General features: G+C 37.5%; 2 protein-coding genes across 3 annotated transcripts in view; one reads left to right on the forward strand and one right to left on the reverse strand.

Annotated features, from left to right (window-relative positions):
* hipk2 (homeodomain interacting protein kinase 2) overlaps window positions 1-13650 on the reverse strand; it is a 121545-nt gene extending 107895 nt beyond the window's left edge. The window contains exon 1 of the mRNA XM_063004259.1: window positions 13331-13650. Coding sequence (XP_062860329.1) covers window positions 13331-13349 — 19 coding nt within the window. The 5' untranslated portion in view covers window positions 13350-13650. The remainder of the gene's footprint in view (window positions 1-13330) is intronic.
* A 3273-nt stretch (window positions 13651-16923) lies between these two features.
* tbxas1 (thromboxane A synthase 1 (platelet)) overlaps window positions 16924-22044 on the forward strand; it is a 75285-nt gene continuing 70164 nt past the window's right edge. Inside the window, exons 1-2 of one of the 2 annotated variants that reach the window (XM_063004262.1) lie at window positions 16924-16956; window positions 20853-20984. In XM_063004262.1, coding sequence (XP_062860332.1) covers window positions 20890-20984 — 95 coding nt within the window. In that variant the 5' untranslated portion in view covers window positions 16924-16956; window positions 20853-20889. Of the gene's footprint in view, window positions 16957-20746; window positions 20767-20852; window positions 20985-22044 lie in introns of those variants that run through there. The other variant, XM_063004263.1, reaches the window with a different exon arrangement.

Consider the following 22044-nt stretch of genomic DNA (forward strand, 5'->3'; position numbering starts at 1 on the left):
AGGTAATGGATGTTGTTAAATCTCATAAAAAACAACTCTGCTGGGGCAGATGTGCAGATAATATTATAAGTTGTGTCAATATTGATAATAAAATTTTCATACTGGTCTGACCCTAGTTATTACACAACTGAAGGAGCTAAAGGAGTAAAAGTGACGAATGAACTCGGGGAGTCGTCCGCCACACTAACTGATCCCTCAGCCTGAAGCTCCCACGCTCCCTCTGGCTCTGGCTCATGAAGTTTGCAAGGTAAAGACAACATTCTCTGAAACAGAAAAGGCCAGGCTTTTGTAACAAAAGGTCAGCACATGCCCTTTTTCCAAAGCAGCTACTCAGGGAGACGGCCGGGGAAAAAATTGTGTTGGCTGGGCTCGAGTGTGCCTACAGCTGCCATGGCACATCAAGGCTGATGCAGGAGGAAACCTTGTATGTGTCATTGATCTTCATCAGGAGGTGGAATGGGTCAGGGCTTCACACAAACTCATCTGGACAGCCTGCTTACATCACATATTTACAACCCATAATGATCATTTTACAAACTGAACACCAACACCCAGAATAGTGCATAATAGTGTATATAGCACACCCCTAAATCCTCTCTCTCTCTCTGGTCAGGACTGCTGTATGATGCCTCAGATCTCTGTATGGTGTCAGAGCAAGTGCCAACAGCAATGGAATAAAGAGTAAAAGTCTTGCACTACATACACCAGGGCAGGGAAACAGGGAGCATATATAACCTATAATGCTTACTTGTGCTTCTTAATGTTTCTAATGAAGACATTTATTGTATTGTCAATCTAGTGGTATACACGTAATGCATTTTGCTTGCACTCCTGAGCGAGGAGAGCTGTGACTATGATACGACACGTGTACAGTAGCCGACCGCTTCTTTTCACCTGCATGAGACGGGTTCATATGGAGATTTGTATCACGTACGGAGAGTCTCGCCACCGTGCTCCCCAAATGCAATAAGTAACAATACGTCTAACAGTACATACAGAAAAATTCTGAACTCATTAATTTATTCATTCATTCATTTTCTTATCCGCTTATCCAATTTGGGTCGTGGGGGGGTGCTGGGGCCTATCCCAGCTTTTCAATGTGCGCAAGGCACACAGTAACACCCTGGACGGGACACCAGTCTATCGCAGGGCATACACACAAATACACACACACATACACACACCCATTCACCTATAGGGCAATTCAGTGTCTCCAATTAACCTGACTGCATGTTTTTGGACTGTGGGAGGAAACCGGAGCGCCCGGAAGAAACCCACGCAGACACGGTGAGAACATGCAAACTCCACACAGAAAGGACCCGGACCGCACCGCCTGGGGATTGAACCCAGGACCTTCTTGCTGTGAGGCGACAGTGCTACCCTCTAAGCCACCGCGCCGCCCTCATTAATTTAACGTATGGCAAAAAGTCTGTTCTGCCTAATTCCTCTCACAATCCCCCTGTGCGAATAAAGCGCTGCCTGTCCCACAATAAATCAAGTCAAACATAATTAATGAACAAAGCAAAACTGCCAATAATTGCCCATTATATACAGCAGCCCAGATGCTACAGCTGTCAGACTGAGGTCAGAATTTACATCCAGACGATCATGTTTTTCACCTCTGCAGCTTGCTTTATTTTCCACTCACATACATGTACTCCTGTACTTCATGTATCCTCCCTAATGCACTCCCACTCAGTAGGGTGTTCCCACTTAGTCCATCCATCCATCCTTCCTTCCTTCCTTCCCTGTTTTTTAGTATGTACATCTTTCGGTGCAGAACAGCTGAAATCTAATGATGTCAGTGCAGCTCTAGACTGATATGTCCAGTCCGACTATTAAATTATACCCAAATAAAGCAGCACGTCTGTTCTGTTCTGCCAGGCCTGCCTGAACTGAAAGCCCTAAGCTAGTGGATATTGTAAAAAAACAAAAGGATTTAGAGCATAGATGATGTGCCCGCTGCAAGCTGGCAGCGTATGAGCAGAAGGGGGATGGATCTGCTGAAAGAGCAACAAAAACACTGTGAGCCATCCTGGCTAGCCCTCCTATCCCATGACATACCACACTCTCACACACACACACACACACACACACACACACACATGGCACATCCCTGGGCTCCAAATCTGCACATCAAGCTGTGTGTACATAAATGGGCCAAATCTTTGCTGACCAGATACATGTTATAAATATGTCAATGTTAGAAGAAAAAGGAAAGAACGGATTTGAACTTTAAACTGTCACTATTAAAAATAGCACATAATAAATGATAAAAGAAGAATGAACAAAATATATTGCTTTTATAAAAATGCAATCGAAAATGGGAATAACTCACACCCTTGGCTTTAAAGAGGGTTTATATAATATAGTGGTTGGACAATGATATTAGAGTTCCAGGAGTGTTTATATATCAGCCTTAAAAAATTGCAATAATGTTCTTTAGTGGTTCTGTCCAAAATCCTGCCTGGGGGCCAAACGCAGGCCGAAAACAGATTTGATCTGGCCTGCAGTTTCGTCTATATAATACATTTATAGGTGACACACAATACCTACACACCAGTACACTACTGTAAACTAGCACTTAACCTCTCACGAACCACAAATCATTCTGGCATGTAAATTATTACCTTATAACTCGCATAATAACAATGTTTTAGGATCTCATTCTTACAAAACCATTAAAGACCAGGTTCGAAACAGACCTAAATGTTTAATATAACAATTTATATGTATTTAAATGAATTTTAAATAACATCATATATTTTATATCATGCTACAGCTGTTTTTAATCCAATCCGTTATTTCAGCATAAAATATTAAGCAAAGAAAAAGTTACAAAAGTAAAGAAATGATTCCAGCTTCAGAAATTATTTCAGCAACCTGGTTCTGATTTATACTTTCTTCTTGCTCAGTGCTGAAATTGTTGCACTAAACCGTTCTGACCTCTGACGAGATGTTGCTTCACACTGATGCACCCTGGCAGACATGCTCACTATGCCAGTGTATCGCCTGAGATTTTACAATGATCACCATATTACCCAAGCCAACTATAAATTATCCTATAAAAATGTAGCAACAAGGTTGACAGACTGTCTGAAGCCTGAATTAGATGGAGATGATGTAAATGTCTTACACACACGAGTATTGTCCTGTTTGCCAAGTTAGCTTAGCTTGGGTAGGTGTACAATAGCATAATATATAACATGTTGTGTACATGTAGGACTGTATTGTATGAACTAATTTAGGAATGTTAATTTGCCTTTTCAACATGCACATATTTGACATCAGGCCAGCATTAGACGCAGACTGTGGTGCATTTTAAAGCCTAATTTAAACGTTTATAAATATCAACTCTTTTACTCTTTTTTTGACATTATGAAGAATAAAGGATGGTTACACCACACAATTTTAAACTGAGAAATAATCTAAAATTTGTCAAAATTAAAATAGAAATAGTGAGGAAATAAAATTTAATTTCTTAGTATTTAACATACAATTTATAATTTTTTTAATACATAACGGAAGCTCAAAATTACACTAAACGGCTTGTCAATGTGAAGAGTATTGTCATGTTTGCCAAGTTAGATTAGCTTTATGATAAAAAATCATAATGTATAAATCTTTGTGTACAACTGTATTATTTTTAAACTAAATTAGGAATGTAAATTTGTTTTTTCAACATAAATATATCTGACATCATGCCAGCGTTAGACTTGCCTGTTTGCAGTCTAGACCTGGTGCCCATTGAAAATGTGGTGCTTTTAAACGCCTAATATAAAGGTTTATAAATATTTACTTAATATTGTACTCTTTATTTAATATTTTGACATTATAAAGGACAAAGATGTTACATTACACAATTTTAATCTAAGAAACAATCTAAAATTAAAATAGAATTTGTAAAGAAATAAAACTAAATGTCACAAACATTAAAACAAAACAAAAAGTCACAATAAATAAACGAATCTCAAAATTAGACTAAACAACTTGTCAATGTGAAGAGTACTGTCATGTTTGCCAAGTTAGCTTAGCTTAGGTAGGTGTACAAAATCATAATATATAAAAAATTTGTGTACATGTAGGGCTGTAGTATTTTTTTAATTTAGGTTTGTTAATTTGCTTTTTCAACATGTACCTAACCAGAATTTATTCTCAATTTGCCATTTTGCCAAAGGTAAAATGTAAATCTCTGCTGAAATGCTAACTGTTAGCTCAAACTGTTAATGCTATATGATCACAAAAAATAAATACACCAACAAAACAGCTGCAAATTGGACCATCATACCAAATATCAGCCAGTCTGATCTTATTAAAGCTCTCTTATTAAAGCTCTCTTATCAGGGTAACATTTTAGTCAGGTCTTGCTTTATTCTGTTCACAGCAGCTCTTTTGTGTGAACCAGGAATTGTGTGTCGCTGTTTACATTCCATCAGTCAGTGGCCGGTGATATGAGTCTGGGTGGCAGTAACTATAGGTGTGAAGAGAGAATGAATGCTGCCCTTCACCAGGAGTAATTGCCATGTGATTATAGCCCAACAAATCCGGCCTCAGCAAAGCCCCCTTTCATTTCCCCTGACTGGCGGAACAATGTGTCAGAAAGAGACCCCGGCGTGAACCCATCTTCTCATATCTGATCAAAGGGAACATGTCAGCGTGGACCCCCACCCTGAAAAAAAAAAAAGCACAGCCACCACCGGACCAGGATAGAAGGATAGAGTTCGTTAGAGTTTGTAAAGGGGGCATTTGTAATCATCTTAGAGATGACTTTCATGCCTGTATTCCCTTTTCCGGCTTTCACTTTCCTGCATTTCTGCTTTAAAGTACAGCACACATACACACTTCACTCAAAGTTGCCAGGTAGCACAGTTTGGAGGTTAGCAGAAAACAGAATTTGTAGACACAGGAAATTCACAGCAGGAAAGCACTACGCTACCTGCAAATGCAGCATTGTGGGAATTGACTTTCACCTCAAAAACAAACAGGAGCCTAGCTTGAGGTCGGGTCGGATTCTTTCGTCTTTCTGCACGACTGCAGAGAGCTGCTGAACTCACACTCCAGCAGCTTTTACCCGAATACAAAGTGCATGAGGTGAGATTCACAAAGTGCAAGTCAGAGACAGATGTGCACAAATATTCAGTTACAGGAATAATCCAGCCGTTTCAGCCTTAATTTTTTTTAAAAATATTTTTTTCTGTAGAACTGGCAGTGAATGCCCTCAAATTGTAGCTATAACAGCTTCCACTCATCTTGGCTTTCTGCAAGATTTTGTAGTGTGTATATGGGGATGTTTGCCTATTCAGTTAAAAAAAAAAGCATTTGAATGGCGCACAGGTGCAGCAGGATATTCTGGTAGCACACCAGCACCGAGATTCTGAACGTCTCGGTTCAAAACTCAGCGTTTCCACCAGTCGGCTGGGCGCCATCTAGCGGGCATAACCTGTGCAGAGTGCATAGGTGAAAAAGGGTTCCGCAAAGGGCTGCACATACCCGGCAATATACGCACTTCGACTGCAATCAGGGATCCCCAAGCAGCAGAAGACAAATTGACTACGCTAAACTGAAAATGCATAAATAAAATAGAAACATTTTGACTGATGTCACAATAAAGTCCGGCTCACAAAGGGGATTCCAGTGTATCCAAAAGTTGCCAGTAAAACAATCATCAAATATTTGCTGACAACATATATATGAGGTATATGTACTTCCATTGATAACCCAACCTCAACATTCATAACCCAATTCTTTAAAAGGAATTCCATGTGAGGTACTGTCAAATTAATTAAAATAATCTGTAAAAAATATGGACTATGAGTGCATTGTGATTCTGGAACAAACTGCTCTCATTATGTTCCATGTTGATTAAGTAATCAATCAAATTCTTAGAGCTGATTTGCAGGAAACTTTCCTCTTAGCCAGAAACAAATCAATCAGATCTGACAAATCAATCTGAAAATCACAGAGCCAGGCCGGCCTGTTTCAATTCCTTCTGCTAATTACATTACAGACATGCACCCAAGAGCCCTTCATTACACCCCTCATCTGTACTGATCACAAATAGAAATACGGCTGACATGCCAAAAGAATGATCCATTGCTGTAGTTCACCTGGTAGCAACAAAAGCAAAATTCAACACCCTACACTCGTTTAATGGTCGTATTAAACACAGAGTATTTGCAAATGTGGTTTCTTTTTCAGCAAATCTGATGCCGGTACTGGACCTGTGCGATGCATCTTATTCATTAGCTCTGTCGGATTCATGCAAATGAATCTTTTTAAACGGAAGACTTAACCCTAACCAAACAACCCTGATAAACACACCCACCAGCAGGGAGCAGAGAGAGAGAGAGCTCCATACAACCACAGAAAATGCAAAAGTACCATTAGTCATGACACATTCAACACTGCTAATATTGTATACCCTAGACATTTCATTTCAGTTTCATCTTTACCACCACTTTATTCTGGCCATGGCCGTGGTGGGTCCAGTTTTGTGGAAACACTGGAAGCCAGGCAGGAACTCGATCCCAGACAGGGTGTCAATCCTTCACAAAGCTTCAAACATCCACCATCCCACTGTCCACCCCCAAGAAATAGCTAATTATGTCTGTGTGGATGCCTAACTGGCCGAATGGCTGACAGCATGGCTGGAGATGCAAACCCTAGATCTCAGAATAGAATAGAATAGAAACTTAATTTGTCATTGTACATACGTAGTACAGCAAAATACTGTGCAGTACTTCTCAACATAAATGAATCATATAAAAAGAAAAACAGCAACAAGAAAAACAACACACAACAGCACACACACATAAAACATGCAGTCAATAATAGCAGAATATAAGGATTTAAGGTGCAAAGTGGCAAAAATGAGGTGCAAGTTCTTAGGGGTTTGGGTAGGGGTGTACAGAGGGAGTGATGGAGGTCACAGCTCAGCAGAGGTAGGCTAGCAAAACAGACCACTGCACCATCCAGTCCCTAATTTTTTATTATTGTAAATATTTCCTGAGTGTCTTAAGATGTATTTGCCAATAACTTCGTATTACTTCATGGATTGTAGGGAAAAATCCTCATCTGCATGACTGTATCTCATGCAATCCAACATGAGGTCACAACATCAAGGCTGTAAACCTTTCTTAGGTCCCTGCGCTACACTTTTACTACACTTGTATACACACTACAGTTCACACATCAGATTCAGATTCCAGTTTTTCTTTCTAACAGTCGTCATGTAAATGAGCTTTTCTCATTACATCTAAATGTGTTCAAATTATACATCTCACAGACAGAATAGCTTGAATGTTTCTGATATATTTACTTCTAATTAGATTGAAAGACAACATTCCTTTCCACCGCTAAGGAAACTAATAGATCAGTACTGTGGGTGTAACAGAGCAAGTTAATTAGAGGATGTATTACAATGCTAGAAAAAGCTTCTAAAACATTTATAATCAAGTAAATGCAGCTAATGACCAGTGCACTTTTCACTGAACACTGGTCTCTGAGACAGAGGTGCAGGTTGTGTTGGTGGTTGGTGGTATGTGTCAGTAGAACATAACCCCCCATCTGCTCCCCACAGCACACCTGTGAGCCATTTCCCTTCAAACATCTAAAGGCTCAGATGTCCTTCAGCCTTCAAAAGGCTAAAAGTGAGATGCGGACAGTGTAATCACCCACACTCTGACCAGAACTCCCATTTACTTCAGCATAAATACCTGAAGGATTGCTCACTGGGGTTCATTTAGTTCTAGTGTTTAAAACAGTGTGTTGAACAGTCCTGCTAGTTTGGGTTTGAAGAACTGTCTATATTTTAGCCCAAACACAGCATTTCCTAACAATCAGCAGGATTAGAATACAAATTTGTGGTGATGACATTGAAATGTGGGGACTTTCCTGCACCCACAGAGGAAAGACCTTGGAACAGTGAGTACTGGCTGATGTCAGCTGCATAGTTTTTTGGTTAAAAAAATCTCCAAAACAGCAGCTTCAGCAACGGACCAAAGCCTGAATGATAAAAATCCACAGCACAGAGTAAATTACTGTATTATTTTGAATTAATTTAATGTTCATTTGGGTCAAACTGGACTCCTAGAAGTACTATCAGTGTAAATCCAGCCCTCGTTTTTTTGTCATGTGTGATTAAGACTGTGCAGGACCATGATGACCAGCATTCTTATATAGCACACAAATACCCACAAAGCACCCACACTATACACAATATGGCCAAAAGTATGTAGACACTACAAAACCCTCCGAATTACTGTGTTTGGGTATTTCAGGCACTCATTGGCAACGGGGGTTGAAACTCTAAATACTACATAAAACTGATTATATGCTTTCTGGTTCTGGTTAACATTACATTAATAAATGGCTTTACCAATTTGGTGTAAATAAACTCCATTATAATGTCCACTGTGAGTCAGGCCATCTCATCCATCATCAGTGTCTGATCTGATCTTGCAGAAAGCATTCACAGTAGATGGGAGACCTCCTAAAAAGAGGGGGCAACTCCATGCTAATGCCAGTGGTTTTGAAATAGGATGTCCAGCAAGTTCATGATCAGGTGTCCAAAAAGTCATTTAAAGACTGATTGGCATGATTTTTTTTTACATATTTTTATTACATATACCGCTGTACAATTTAAAGTGTGTCTTGAATTAAAATAAAAGAAATACACCTGGCAGAAGTGAATACTGTGGTGGACTGATTAAGACACAGTACGCCAAAAGAAAAGGAATTCATATATTTTTTATTAAATATGACACAAGGTCAGCCTGGATTTCTGCTAGTTTCCATCTATTCTTCAGAAATGTATGTAGGATGTATAGGGGTTTATAGTGTGTATTTGTGTGTGGAGACTGGACTGGAGTGTGTAATGGATTTAGAGAACTAATCATAATGTGGTTCACTGGATCCAGTTAAGGGGCACCGACAGCTGAAATACTGCGACATGGATCATGAGAACCTGGGTTCAAGCCCCGTCTATGTTCTGTCAGGAGTCTGTAAGGAGTTTAGAAAGTCATCTTCATGTCCATATGGGTTTCCTCAGGGTGCTACAGTTTCTTTTTACTCCCCCAAAGACATACAGAAGGCAGACTGGCAAGCCGGAATTGGCCGTAGAAGTAAATGTGGGACATGAGATCAGGATAAACTAATAACTTGTATTAACAAAATCCTCAAGCAAACTGTAAGAATGTGATACATTTTTATGAATAACCCCTTTTATGGATAACCAATTCTAAAAATAGCTGAATACTTTCACTTTCAGACTTTCTTTTGACCCAAACTCATCTTAGATGGAAAAGCTCTTTCTATTTGATTAAAATATACCCCATATGACCCAACAAGTCATCGAAAACTTCAAATCACACATCTAACAACCATTTTCCAAAATACAAAACCCCCAAAACTATGTCTTTTTCGACCTACTTGTACGCTCTGTACCTTTTCAACTGCTTAAGACAAGTCATCCTGTTCCTCCCCACAGGCATTCATCAACATGTCAGTATGGGTTACAGGGCCAGGCTCCTGGGCTCCTATGGGCCCAGATTACTCTTCAGTCTGAACATGAGAGTCAAAACAGTGGGCCTGAATCGCTGCAAAGACCTCCAGAAAAACCTCCAATCTGAGGGAAATAACAACACTGCACTAGAGCTACTGTCTAACACAACAACAACAGCAAAGTAATTAAGAAACAGCTGTGCTAATCATACAGGAAAGTGAGAAGAACAATGACTAAAGCACAAATTAGAAGAGTTCCTTTTAAATAAACAGCTGAAAATCACAATACAATAAAAAAACATCCATTGTCAGACATTTAAACAAACATAACACCAACTCTACAAACACAACTGCTGTTAAAAGTGTGCAATCTTCAAGCCCTCAACGCATTGCAGAAGAAACCGTCATTCTATTGTAATAAACACATGGGAAGTACTTTAAGTACAATTTTTTTCAAAGAGAAAGCCACTCATCAATCAATGCAGAAACGTTGGTGAGTTCTCTGAGCCGGAACTCTGACATAATAAGAAAGACAGTGGAAACAGGAGCTGTGGTCAGATGAGTCCACGTTTCAGCTTGTGTTCAGGAAAAACAGCCGCAACGTCGCGTTCTCAGTATCAAAGACAAGTGTCCAGTATCAAAGTCCCTCCAGACTGTAACCAGCCAAAAGTATAAAAGTCAACATCTGTCATGTTAAGGTGGGGGGTGGGATGGGGCATCAGAGTGATTTCATAAACTCAGAGTGTGGGTGCTTGATCAGTCTGCCTGCAGTCATGATCTATATTGAAAACGTATAAAGAGGAGAATCAACAACAACCTTAAAAGGTGATGGAACACAGTGGTCAACATACCTCAGTCCCAACTTTTTAGTGTGTTGCAGGTATCAAATTTTAAATTTGTTTATATTAACAAAATACAAATTAGGTGCTCAGTTAAATGCAGGTTCAAGAGAATTAATAAATCTCAACTTCTTGTATTTATTGCCTGTAAAAATGTTCCCGCTTTTTCATAAATGGGGTTTGTTTTTGTGTATGTAAAATCAAACGGTTCTTGTGGGACCAATGTCCATAATTAAATGGACTATAAGTAACAACAATAAATTATTTATTACTTAACAATATACCAAATATTTATTGGCAAACGTACTATTAAATGTGAAAATATGTAGAATCAAATACATGAATTCACTGTATTATTAATAGTAATAATAATAATAATAATAATAATAAGAAGAAGAAGAAGAAGAAGAAGAAGAAGAAGAAGAAGAAGAAGAAGAAGAAGAAGAAGAAGAAGAAGAAGAAGAAGAAGAAGAAGAAGAAAATAATAATAAATTATGATAAAGTAATAGACTGGTTGTTACAGTAGCAGCTCTGGAAACACTTTACATCACTGTGTGGGTCATGTGTCCATCACATATTCAAACTCAGATCTTTTTAAAGAGCGGTATCTAATTTTAGTTTTAGTTTCATATTACTTAACTTTAATATCCGTGCAACATCTGCAACTACACTCTGCTTGAAGCCAATTAAGTTTAAATTGGTCGGGTTTCTTATGACTTTATGGCCTGTTTATTGGCTTCTAAAATACCACTGCAGGATGTTCACAGCTATGTGTAATGAGGGCCAGAGGGTGATGGCTTTGTCCTTTATATTGTCTTTTTCTTCTACTCACTCTGTTATACCACCGGATCAGACTTTCAGAACACAACACACCAACACCGCACATCCTATATCACAGACATGCCTTCAAATCACAACATGCATCAACAATGCATCTTTTAAAAACACATTACACAAGTGTTTCATTTCCATTTAAGCTCTTTGAGTGCTTTTCTTGTCAGTGGCTTTAATGAAAATTATAATTATATTAACAACTTGTTGCTACGGTAGCAATGAACCTTGAATGAATATGATGCTGTACTGTTCTAGAAATTGGAAAATAAACTTAAATGAACTGAAAATGAAATTGGAAAAGAAGCACATTGCTTACACTGCTGGTAAAGGACCTCTGTCAATAATATATGATTTGTCTATCAAGCCATCCAGCCTTCCGTTTCTACAAAAATGCAAACTACTAAACTATTATTCTTCAATTATTCATCCATCCATCCACTTATTTACGCTTTTTGCTCTCACATGTAATAAACACTCCAAGTTAGGGATGTCAGAACAACAATCAATTGCAGGGCCTCTGCCATCCCCTCTTAGACAGAGCCATAGACATACACATGTATGTAAACGCCTGACCGACCAATAGCACCACTCAGGATTCAAACCACAGATCCCAGTGGCAGTGGGCTTAGTGTAATATACCGAGCACCATTGCATAGACTAAGCATGTCTGTACATATTTGATTGACTAAAGTGACTGAAAGTCAGTTTAAAATTCACTGTGTGTAAATTACTTGTGTTCATTTATGTTCAAAGGTATTTAGAAATGTGTGCGGCTGATTGTAAATGTGTGGGTTTTTTTTTTTCATTTTTGGCAATTAGCAGATGCTTTTATCCAATTTAATTGGCTTTTAGCCAATTACAATATTGTTTTAGCCAGTATTTTAGCCAGAAATTTTAGCCAATTACAATACTGTAACAGCATATTGTCTAAGCAATTGAAGGTTAAGGGCCTTGCTCAAGGGCCCAACAGTGGCAACCTGGCAGTGGTGGGGCTTGAACCAGTGACCTTTTGATTACTAGTCCAGTACCTTAACCACTAGGGTACCACTGCCCATTCAGACTGGGAGGAGATTCAATTTGTCACATACATCCAGCAGGTGTTGTACACGTGTACACGTGTTTTACACACTAACAGTCTGAGCTCCTGTGTGCTGGTGTTTGTGATTACTTCATGCATTTGGGCTTGATGATGTCTGAAGATCAGTAGTGCAAACTGTGGCACAGCAGACAGGAGGACTTGTACTGATAAAAGATTAACATTACAGTAACACTCGGTGCATGAAGCACATGGACCATAAACCAGGTACAACACAAAAACGTGTTCTTTACTGATGGGCTCTTTTAATGGATTTTCTTGCTCTATGACATGATGGAGCTTTTGACAGTTTAAGCCAATCCTGGTACAACCGGTGCTTTTTTACACAGATGGACAATCATCAGGATCAAAATCTAGACTACCTGATCAAACCGTCAATAGATTTAACTGATATGGATTGAGATTTACGCGCAATTTGCGCAAACAGTGCGACGTTTTGCAGATTAATCAACAGCACCATTCGGACTGCTCATTAAGACTTGTATTAGTTTTATCTATAGATTAAGGACAACATTTAACAAATATAGTGTGGGTTATTTGTTCACATAATAGCTATAATATTTACAAAGTAATTTCTGAGCTTTATATATAAATAAAGCTTATAATTTAAACCGCTGCGTGTCTGATCAAGATCCTGATATTCAGCCTGTTTCCAGCTACTTATTTACCTATCTCATCTATCTTATTTTGAGTCGTTATAGCTAATATTATAGACATGTCAAGAAATTAATTTAGTAGCATCTACAGAACAAGAAAAATAACAGAAGAACCTACAGAAACGTACTGAAGAAACCAACCAGCAAAGCGCGACAAGACACGGACCTTAAATATCTGCTAGAAATATAAAAAAAAAAAACATACTGACAAAACTAATACACATTTTATAATCTGCACAAGTTAATCCACAAGAAATATATTTACCAAATTAATTTCTATTAATAATCCAAAGGAAAAAGCCCGTGGAGAGAGTTCCGAACCCTGACATTCACATTGGCTGCATGTTCCACATTATAACCATGTTTTCATCCATTAAAACACTTAAATCCACACAGTTTCTTACCTTCGTATACAGGGGCCATCTGTGCAAGGATTCCTGCTATTCATTGCAAAACTGTCAGCAGATCTTTTAGTCCCGAACTCAGTAAAAATCTGCCATCTTGCGCCGCGGACACGATCTGATCATGATCCCGCATTACTGACCCACTTCAGCAGGGCACAAACCACAGCAGAGAGAAGAATATTCACATCCACAGCTGCAAAACCACACAAATCACGGATCCCTTAACTTCTCCAATCCCGAGCCAGTGAGATGAGCAGTAAGGCTCGGACGCAGAGGCAGGGTGCAGGGTTATGGTCAGTCTGAGGTGGACATGACTGCACACCGAGAGCCTGCAAAAGTTGCAGCGCTGAAGGCAGCGGAGCGAGACTATTAGAGCCGAGACTGTCACTCAATCAAGCGCCGATCTCATCCACCACAGCCGGACCGCCCACCTCTAAAAGGAGCGCCACACCGACTCACCATGTACACAACAATCAAACCATTCACATTTAAACTTAGAATTTTAGCTACTAGCTACTATGTCAGTTAACGCATATATTACATGCATTTCAGTGATCTCACTCAAATCAATAATAAAACAATTAAAAAGAAAGTGCCACAACCTGCATAGGCCACCCTGTTTTCATGGTTCTCCTATAAAATCTGATTATTTTGATACATATTCTCCTAGCATGAGGTGTTGAAGTGGCAGTAAGACCACTTATTTCTTTAAAAGTCATTTTTAAAACGACAATATAAGCACTTTATTGGCTATATAACTGAATGGATAATCAGTTAAAAATAGGTTGCTGTATGTACATTTTTGACTCCACAGATATGTACTATGACTAAACGCATAGTTTCCCCTTGACATAGAATTATGCTTTCCTATGACTTGTTTTCAGAATTTTTTTTTTTTAAATCAACTCTTAAGACAGCCATGACATGCACTGTACTTCATTTACAAATGTATGTAAACCTTAAACTTTTCACCTTAACTGTATTTAACATATTTATCAAATAATGCATTTAGATATAATATGCTATGTAAAAGCAGTAATCCTACAAAGTTTGTTTTGTTTATTAGGATCAGTTCACACAAGATTATATCGAACACAGTCTTGGACAATTTAGTATCTCCAATTTACCTCACTTGCACATCTTTGGACAGTGGGAGGAAACCGGAGCTCCCGGAGGAAACCCACACAGACACAGGGAGAACATGCAAACTCCACACAGAAATGACCCGGACCGCCACACCTGGGGATCAAACCCAGGACCTTCTTGCTGTAAGGCGACTGTGCTACCCACTGAGCCATTATGTTGCCCTATTGGCTACATAACTGAATGGATAATCGGTTGAAAATAGGTTGCTGTATGTACATTTTTGACTCAGCATATTTTTCAGTCAACCCACAATAATGTACTATGACAAAACCCCTTGACATAGGAGTATGTGTTCCTATGACTTGTTTACAGAAAAATTACATTTGCATGAATCAATTCAAACTCTAACAACAGCCGTACAATTTGCTGTATTTTATTTACAAATGTATGTAAGTTTTTACTTCAACTGTATTTAAGATATTTATTAATTGGTGCAATTTTAAAATACATTTAAAAAATAATGTGCTATGTAAAAACACAAATTCCACATTAAATACATTTAATTACATTTAATTACTGTTGATTTATAGTCATAAGTGGGTCAAATATATTTTGTGCCTGCTAATAAAACAGTCCAAAAAGTGGCTGCTACTCCTGGAATCACTGGTTTAAGATAGCAGGCTGGCTGTTAGTTTATGGCTGGTAAACATCTGGTTCATATTGCATTTGCTGGTTAAATCAGTTTGGCATCCCCACACACTGTTTAAAGATCTAGTGTTTTACCATAAACACTGTAAAGTCAGAGGATTTTTTTACAGATAAAACCAACTTCTGTCTGTATCAATAATTTATTTAAACAGATTTATTCAAACATTCATCCTATGTGATAATGAAAGCTGTGCAGTATGTCATAAATATATTACTAGAGATTTTCTTATTTTTACTCTAGCAATTGTTTAGATAATTAGTTGTAATTAGTTCATATAAACCAATTGTATTTGTAATTGAGTTCATGGATTTCTGATATTTCTGATACTACGCTAAGTAATTAAAATCTAATGCCCAATTTTGCTACCAAATAGGCTAAGTATTAAAATAGGTAAAATCCATTAGCTAAGCATAACTCAATCCAGTCTGATTATATAATTTAAGCTCTTTATTTGACTTGAACATTTCTGACTGATCAGTCACTCATGTTACAACTGGTGTAAAATGCAGCTGTAAAAATGTTTGAAATGAGAACTTGCCTCTATAGTTGGATTACTCTGGGCTCGGACAATTTGGTCTGAATGAGAAACTGGAGTGGAAGTGAGGGAGTTTACTGTGTGTGTGTGTGTGTGTGAGAGAGAGAGAGAGAGAGAGAGAGAGAGAGAGAGATTCCAGGCACTTTCTTAGCCAGCCGTCTTTCATCTATCAACAACTACTAACATCATCTAATTACATCTTCATCTGTTCATCAGAAATGTGACTACAACATACAGCAGGTCCTTCTGACTACTGCAAACAGTGTTTAACACTTAAGTCTGCTGATCAACTAGTACTTTCCCGTTACAATTACCAGCCTTTGCATCACTTAAACAGTATCAATAATGTCACTAATCAACAGCAACATTTGAATAAAACTGGAGTAGGGTGTATGGTGGCACTGCACAGCAAGAAGGGCCTGTGCTCAGTTCCCAGGCAGGGCGGCCAGGGTCCTTTCTGTGTGGAGTTTCCGAGTTCACCCAGTGTGTGTCCGTGTGGGTTTCCTCCAGGTGCTCTGGTTTCCTCACACAAGTCCAATATCTTGGAGTTACAAAAAATGCCCTACATTTGTATATTTGTGTGTCTGCCCTGTGATGGACTGGCAACCTGTCCAGGGTGTTTCCTGAGACACAGAGCAACTCTGAGCATGATAAAGAGGTGGTTAAACAGACAGTGAATAAATGAAATTATGAGTAAAATATAACAATTATATATAACATGTTATTTATATGTTAATTTTAATTATAATAAATATAATAATTATATATAACATGTTTAATGTTATTATTATTGTTTTATATTATTTGTATTTTGTCTAATCATCTTATTACTACATTACTAATATAATATTACTATATTATTATAAAAAATAATAGTACTACTACTACTAATAATAATTATTATTATTATTACAATTATAACTATTATTATTGTTGTTGTTGTTATTATTATTATTATTAATGTGAAACAGTTTTATGAACCTAATTTTGCAGACTATGGTATTAATAATTAAAATTATTTAGTTAAAATTACTTTAAACACAAGATCAGCAGCAACAATAATAACAACAGTAATAATTATAATTGTTTTACATTATTGTTTTATTTTTACTCATGCTCTTGATTACTGTCTGTTTTAGGCATGCTATCTAAGACACAGAGCTGTTTTAAAGGAACATCACGGTTGAACTACAAATACCAGAAGGCGATGCAGAACTGTAGTCATTTACACCCATAAAAACTACAATACCCAGATATCATTCATGTAAACAAGCACAGGGCACTGCAGAGAGCGAGGTAAGATTTAGTCAGCTCATTAACTTGTATTATCTGTACTAGGTTGGTGAAAGTCTGTAATATAATGCATATAAATTAATCAAACAAGAGGAAACAACGTTAAATTTGTACATTTAAAGCTTCCTGTAATAATCTGGGTTACAAGTCACTGCGTTTTAACCCGCGGCTACATGAGACGCAGAACATGAGAAACACATGATCACAACTTTAAAATGCGATGTGTGTACAGTTAGGTTCTAAATCTATTTAAAAAACATTTACACATTAGCTTCATTATTATTATACTAATTAAAGCATTTCGTTTAGGTTATTGCATTGTGTATGCTGGCTCATTCTGGAATGCCAGATCCCCTCCACCACACTTCTCCTCCACCCAAACTGTTCCATTATCTCTGTTAGGTTTCAGACAGAATACATTTAAATTACATTTTACTTATAAAGCGTTTTCAACAGTAGACACTGTCTCTTCACCTTGAGATAAACCAGACTTCTTATGGAAACCCATCCATGAAAATAATGCACCCTAAAATATAGGGTAATGTACAGATAGTAGATTTGCAGTGACCCTTTACTCCTTCCTCTAAGGCAGTGGTTCTCAAACTTTTTAGAACAAGTACCACCCATTATCAAACCAAAACTTCCAAGTACCACCTACGTTTCTCATCACAGAACCACATATGGCACACATTAATTAGGTGTGTGTGTGTGTATATACTGTATATTAGTGATGGGAATTATGGCTTCTTGAAGGGAGCCGCATCTTTTGGCTCGGTTCCTTTTAAAGAGTCAATCAAAAAAAATGGCTCTTCGTTCTTCGGGAGACGCTACTGGGTAAACTATAAGACACCCCCGATATTAATATCAAATTTTGCTACTTTGCCTTAAATGTATTCCTAATTCAAACAACACTTAAATGAAAAAAAAAGATTTATTTTAAAAGTAAAAAAACTACAGAGAAGAGACAGACTGTGGTTGCATTGCATTAAGTTTCAGAAAAATCCTTTCTTGTATTTAAAACAATTAAACAAGTTTATAGTTTATTTCTCAATTATTTGTCATTATACTACTAGCTCTCTCTCTCTCTCTCTCTCTGTGTGTGTGTCTCGCTCGCTCTCCGCGACACTGAAAGTGTTTCGGATTTGAATTTCGACAATAAACAGCTCTTATTACGATTTACGATTAATTCCCTCTACTGATGGAAGCTGAATGGGTTGATTAGATTACAGCCGATAAGAACGGCGCAGAAATAAAAGACTCGGTTCCTTTCGTTCATTTCAAAGATCCGTTCAATAGAATCGGATCGTTCGCGAATGACTCATCACTAGTATATATGCAGTTAGCATTTCAGTGAGTGCGCCTGTTTAGCGGAGCAGCCTTGTGATGTCAGGAACGAGAGCAGTGAGATTCAAACGCAGATCTGCTCTGATAAAAGCGAGAGAGCTACTGATAACTTTACTGATAACTTTACTGATAACGTTTCGGAAATTCCGAGATGGAAACCGCGAACGTGAAGTACGGTGAAGTACGGTGGCTGTGTACGGTGTACACAAGTACGGTGGCTGCGTAGCCCCGAATATTTTTAAAAACACATTAGTTTTAATACAATTTGTTTTCATTAAACTGATTTTATTAAAACAGAATTATAGTAATTTACACAATTTGTTTCATATGATTTTTTTTATTTATAATTATTAAATTATTTATTTTTTCGGTGCATGTAATTACTTTTCCGAGATTATCTGGCGTACCACCTCGTGCTGCTTCACGTACCACCAGTGGTACGCGTACCACAGTTTGAGAACCACTGCTCTAAGGTGACAAACATACTGAAACAATGGCAACAAAATAACCACCACAGTTTTAAAAGAGCCACCACAGTTTTAAAATAGCCACCACAGTTTTAAAAGAGCCACCAGCCCCCTTTTCTTTAAGAATCAGGGCAAGTGCCATTTTTTTGATGTACACCACTTGATTAATTGAAAACATGATGATGGACGACTCATCTGACTGCATCATTCGTTTCACACCATTTTTGTCACCTAGATTTTCCCCCTTTTTAATGAATTTTACAAAAAACACTTGACAATTGTTTTCTATTTTCCCCCCATTTTGTCAATATGGGTGATTACGTGTAGAATAATGGGTAAAAATGGCACTCATATGCAATCAAAATGATACAGGAGCACATACAATAAAATCAGCCTCTTTGGAAGATCGCATGGACAAAGAAATCAGAAGTAGGCGCTTCTTTCTTGCATTAAAAATTAAAACGATGGCTATGTAAAGCTTGCTTGACTAGGTCGTGTATATACAGGGCTACATTTTTGGAGATATTTTGATATGAACCAAATTTACTTGCATCCACTTTTTCTTAGATGGATAAATATGAATAACTGTTAAAAAACTTTTTATTTTTACAAACAAAATCAAAATAAATTACTGTGTTAAAATGTAGATTCAGAACGTTTAATTTAATTTAAACCCCCATTTTAGAAAAAAAGTCATATATATATATTTTTTTAATATTTATTTTTATTTTAACTTTTAAACAACACAGCAAAACATTCTGGATATCAAAGTGTACATAGTCGAAACAAATTACAAAGCAATACCCAGGAGAGAAAAAAATATATATATATATACAAAGAGTAAAATAATAAAAATAAACACAAATAAACCAAATATAGAAAAGAAGTGGGACAGTCACACCTAAAACAGAGCAAAACATGTAGTCCAAATACAAACTTCACAGTCAGAATCTTAATAATTACAGAGAAATCACAAGCTAGATGTAAATCAAAACAACATCTAGCTTTTAAAGTCTATATGTAAAATGTCTCAGCTTTACTTCTGGGTTGAATGAATAACCAGCTCAGCTAATTAAGGACAGTCTAATGTAGATAAATTTCTAATATGGTCTAAGAAAGGGTCCCAAACTTTGTAAAATGTGCTTACTGAGCCATTCCTAAGATGCCTAATTTTTTCCAGCTTCATTACATAAACAATCTCTCTAATCCACATAGTATGTGAAGGAGGTATAGGTGATTTCCACTTAAGCAATAACAATCTCTTGGCAAGGAGAGTGACAAAAGATATCAAATCGGCCTCTGTAGAAGAAACCGGGGCTGATATAGGAGGTACCCCAAACAAAGCTGTAAGAGCATTGAGGTACCCCAAACAAAGCTGTAAGAGCATTGAGGTACCCCAAACAAAGCTGTAAGAGCATTGAAAAAGTCATAATTTTTATCCAATGAGTTTTAAATACCCAGTTCAATAGGTTCATGGTGACTAAATGTATAAATATTTTTACATTGGTTTCCTTTTACTTCACATTTAGTTCACTTTGCATTTAAATTGCTTCTACGTAATAAGAAAGTCGGGTCGGTGGGAGTCTGGCACCCTGTCCAAAGTGGTTTCAAAAAAATAAATAATGTTGTAATAAAACAGTTGCAGACTCTCTGACAATACACCCCATATTCCACTTTAAAAATCATACCGGTTCCTCAGAGCTTTGTTTCTTTAAATTGCTTGTTGATGACAGAAGTTGAATACCTTTATGTTAAATGCTAGTGAAAAATAATGAACAAATTAAGTAGGGATTTAAAGATACATTCAATGCCCCAGCGTCATTGGTGTGAAAAAAAAAAACACTTTAGTCTGCAAGTCTTTGTTTCCTGACTTTTTTTGTTTGTTAATTATTTACAGTTTAACATGGACACATTGCATTAGTGAGTAAAGGTTTACTCTATTGATCAGAACTCTTCATTATAACAAATACAGCACCAGTTGCAGTTAGTTTTGTACAGCAGTGTATGTTTTTGGTCTTAAGTATATTTAGTTGTTTTGTGACGCTGTTTCATTGTTTCTGTCTTATTTTTCTTGTCTGGATTGTACAGGTTTCTGGTGGATCTTAAATTTGGCTCAGTAATTAACATGCTCACAGGCATTCTAACGATGTTTGGAGTTGAAGCAAGTGGATTTTCTGTCACCATCAGCCTTTTTCTGCTCTTTCTGGGTTTGCTGTACTGGTAAGCACAAATCTAAACATACCTGGCATTACACATTGAGCATACACAGATGAGCCAACACATTAGGACTACACAACAGATATGACCTGCCTAGATATTGACTCCACAATGTTTAGTGTTTTTGGATAGCGTGAACCCGCTGCAAACTTTTTAACATTGTTCATGAAGGCCCAGTGCCCTGTGGAGTTTCAGGTTTTTCTTGCTCCTAACTCACCACATTTAACTAACCTGGTTGAGCTTATACGTAATTCAGCTGAGTTGGGAGTCAGGAAAGGTTAAAACCTAGCAGGACGGTGGGTCTCTAGAACTGGAGTTTAGAAGTACCTGTACTAATCAGACATGACAATTAAATTTCTGTGACAATTATTTTCAGGTATCAGCAGCAGGTTCACACAAGAATAAACACAGACTGGAAAACAATATTTCAAATCATGAATTTATATCACAGTAAGATCTCCAGGAATTTGTTGGTCTCCTCTGGCTTTGTTATGTATGAAAGCAGCTCACCTCTTTAAAAAGAGGTTCAGATGTTCCTGTTCCAGCTTTAAGCCGTCCTGCACACACTTGGCCACTCAGAACAAGTAAATTCCTGCCTGCTGGCAAGATCTCAACTCCGATTCACACTGGACTGAAGGAGGCTGGTTATGTAAGTGCCTCTTGTGCTGTCATCTTGCAAATGAAGATTTATATCAGAGGATGAAACCCTCCTACATGTAGACAAACCATGACACTAAGGTTAAAAAAAGACAGGGTTTGGGATTTAGGAGGGATAGCGTTGATGGGCTGGGTTGGTATGTCCCCTGTCAGAAAGAAGCCACATTGCAGGAAAAGTTTAAAACTATGTTTGAAATTTTAGTTAACCATGCTGTGCTCATCTAAACTACAAACCACATGAGCTAATCCACATAGATGAGAATGATAGGCAGCATGAATTACTTTCATCACTTATGTAACTGGATTTTTGTGTAAAACAATGTAACAACAATGGGGGAATTATCTTTTTACACACTGTAAATAAATTTACAGCCTTTATGATTAACAGTATATTACATTTTTACTT

Source organism: Trichomycterus rosablanca, chromosome 11, assembly GCF_030014385.1.
Source record: "Trichomycterus rosablanca isolate fTriRos1 chromosome 11, fTriRos1.hap1, whole genome shotgun sequence".
Taxonomy (NCBI): domain Eukaryota; kingdom Metazoa; phylum Chordata; class Actinopteri; order Siluriformes; family Trichomycteridae; genus Trichomycterus; species Trichomycterus rosablanca.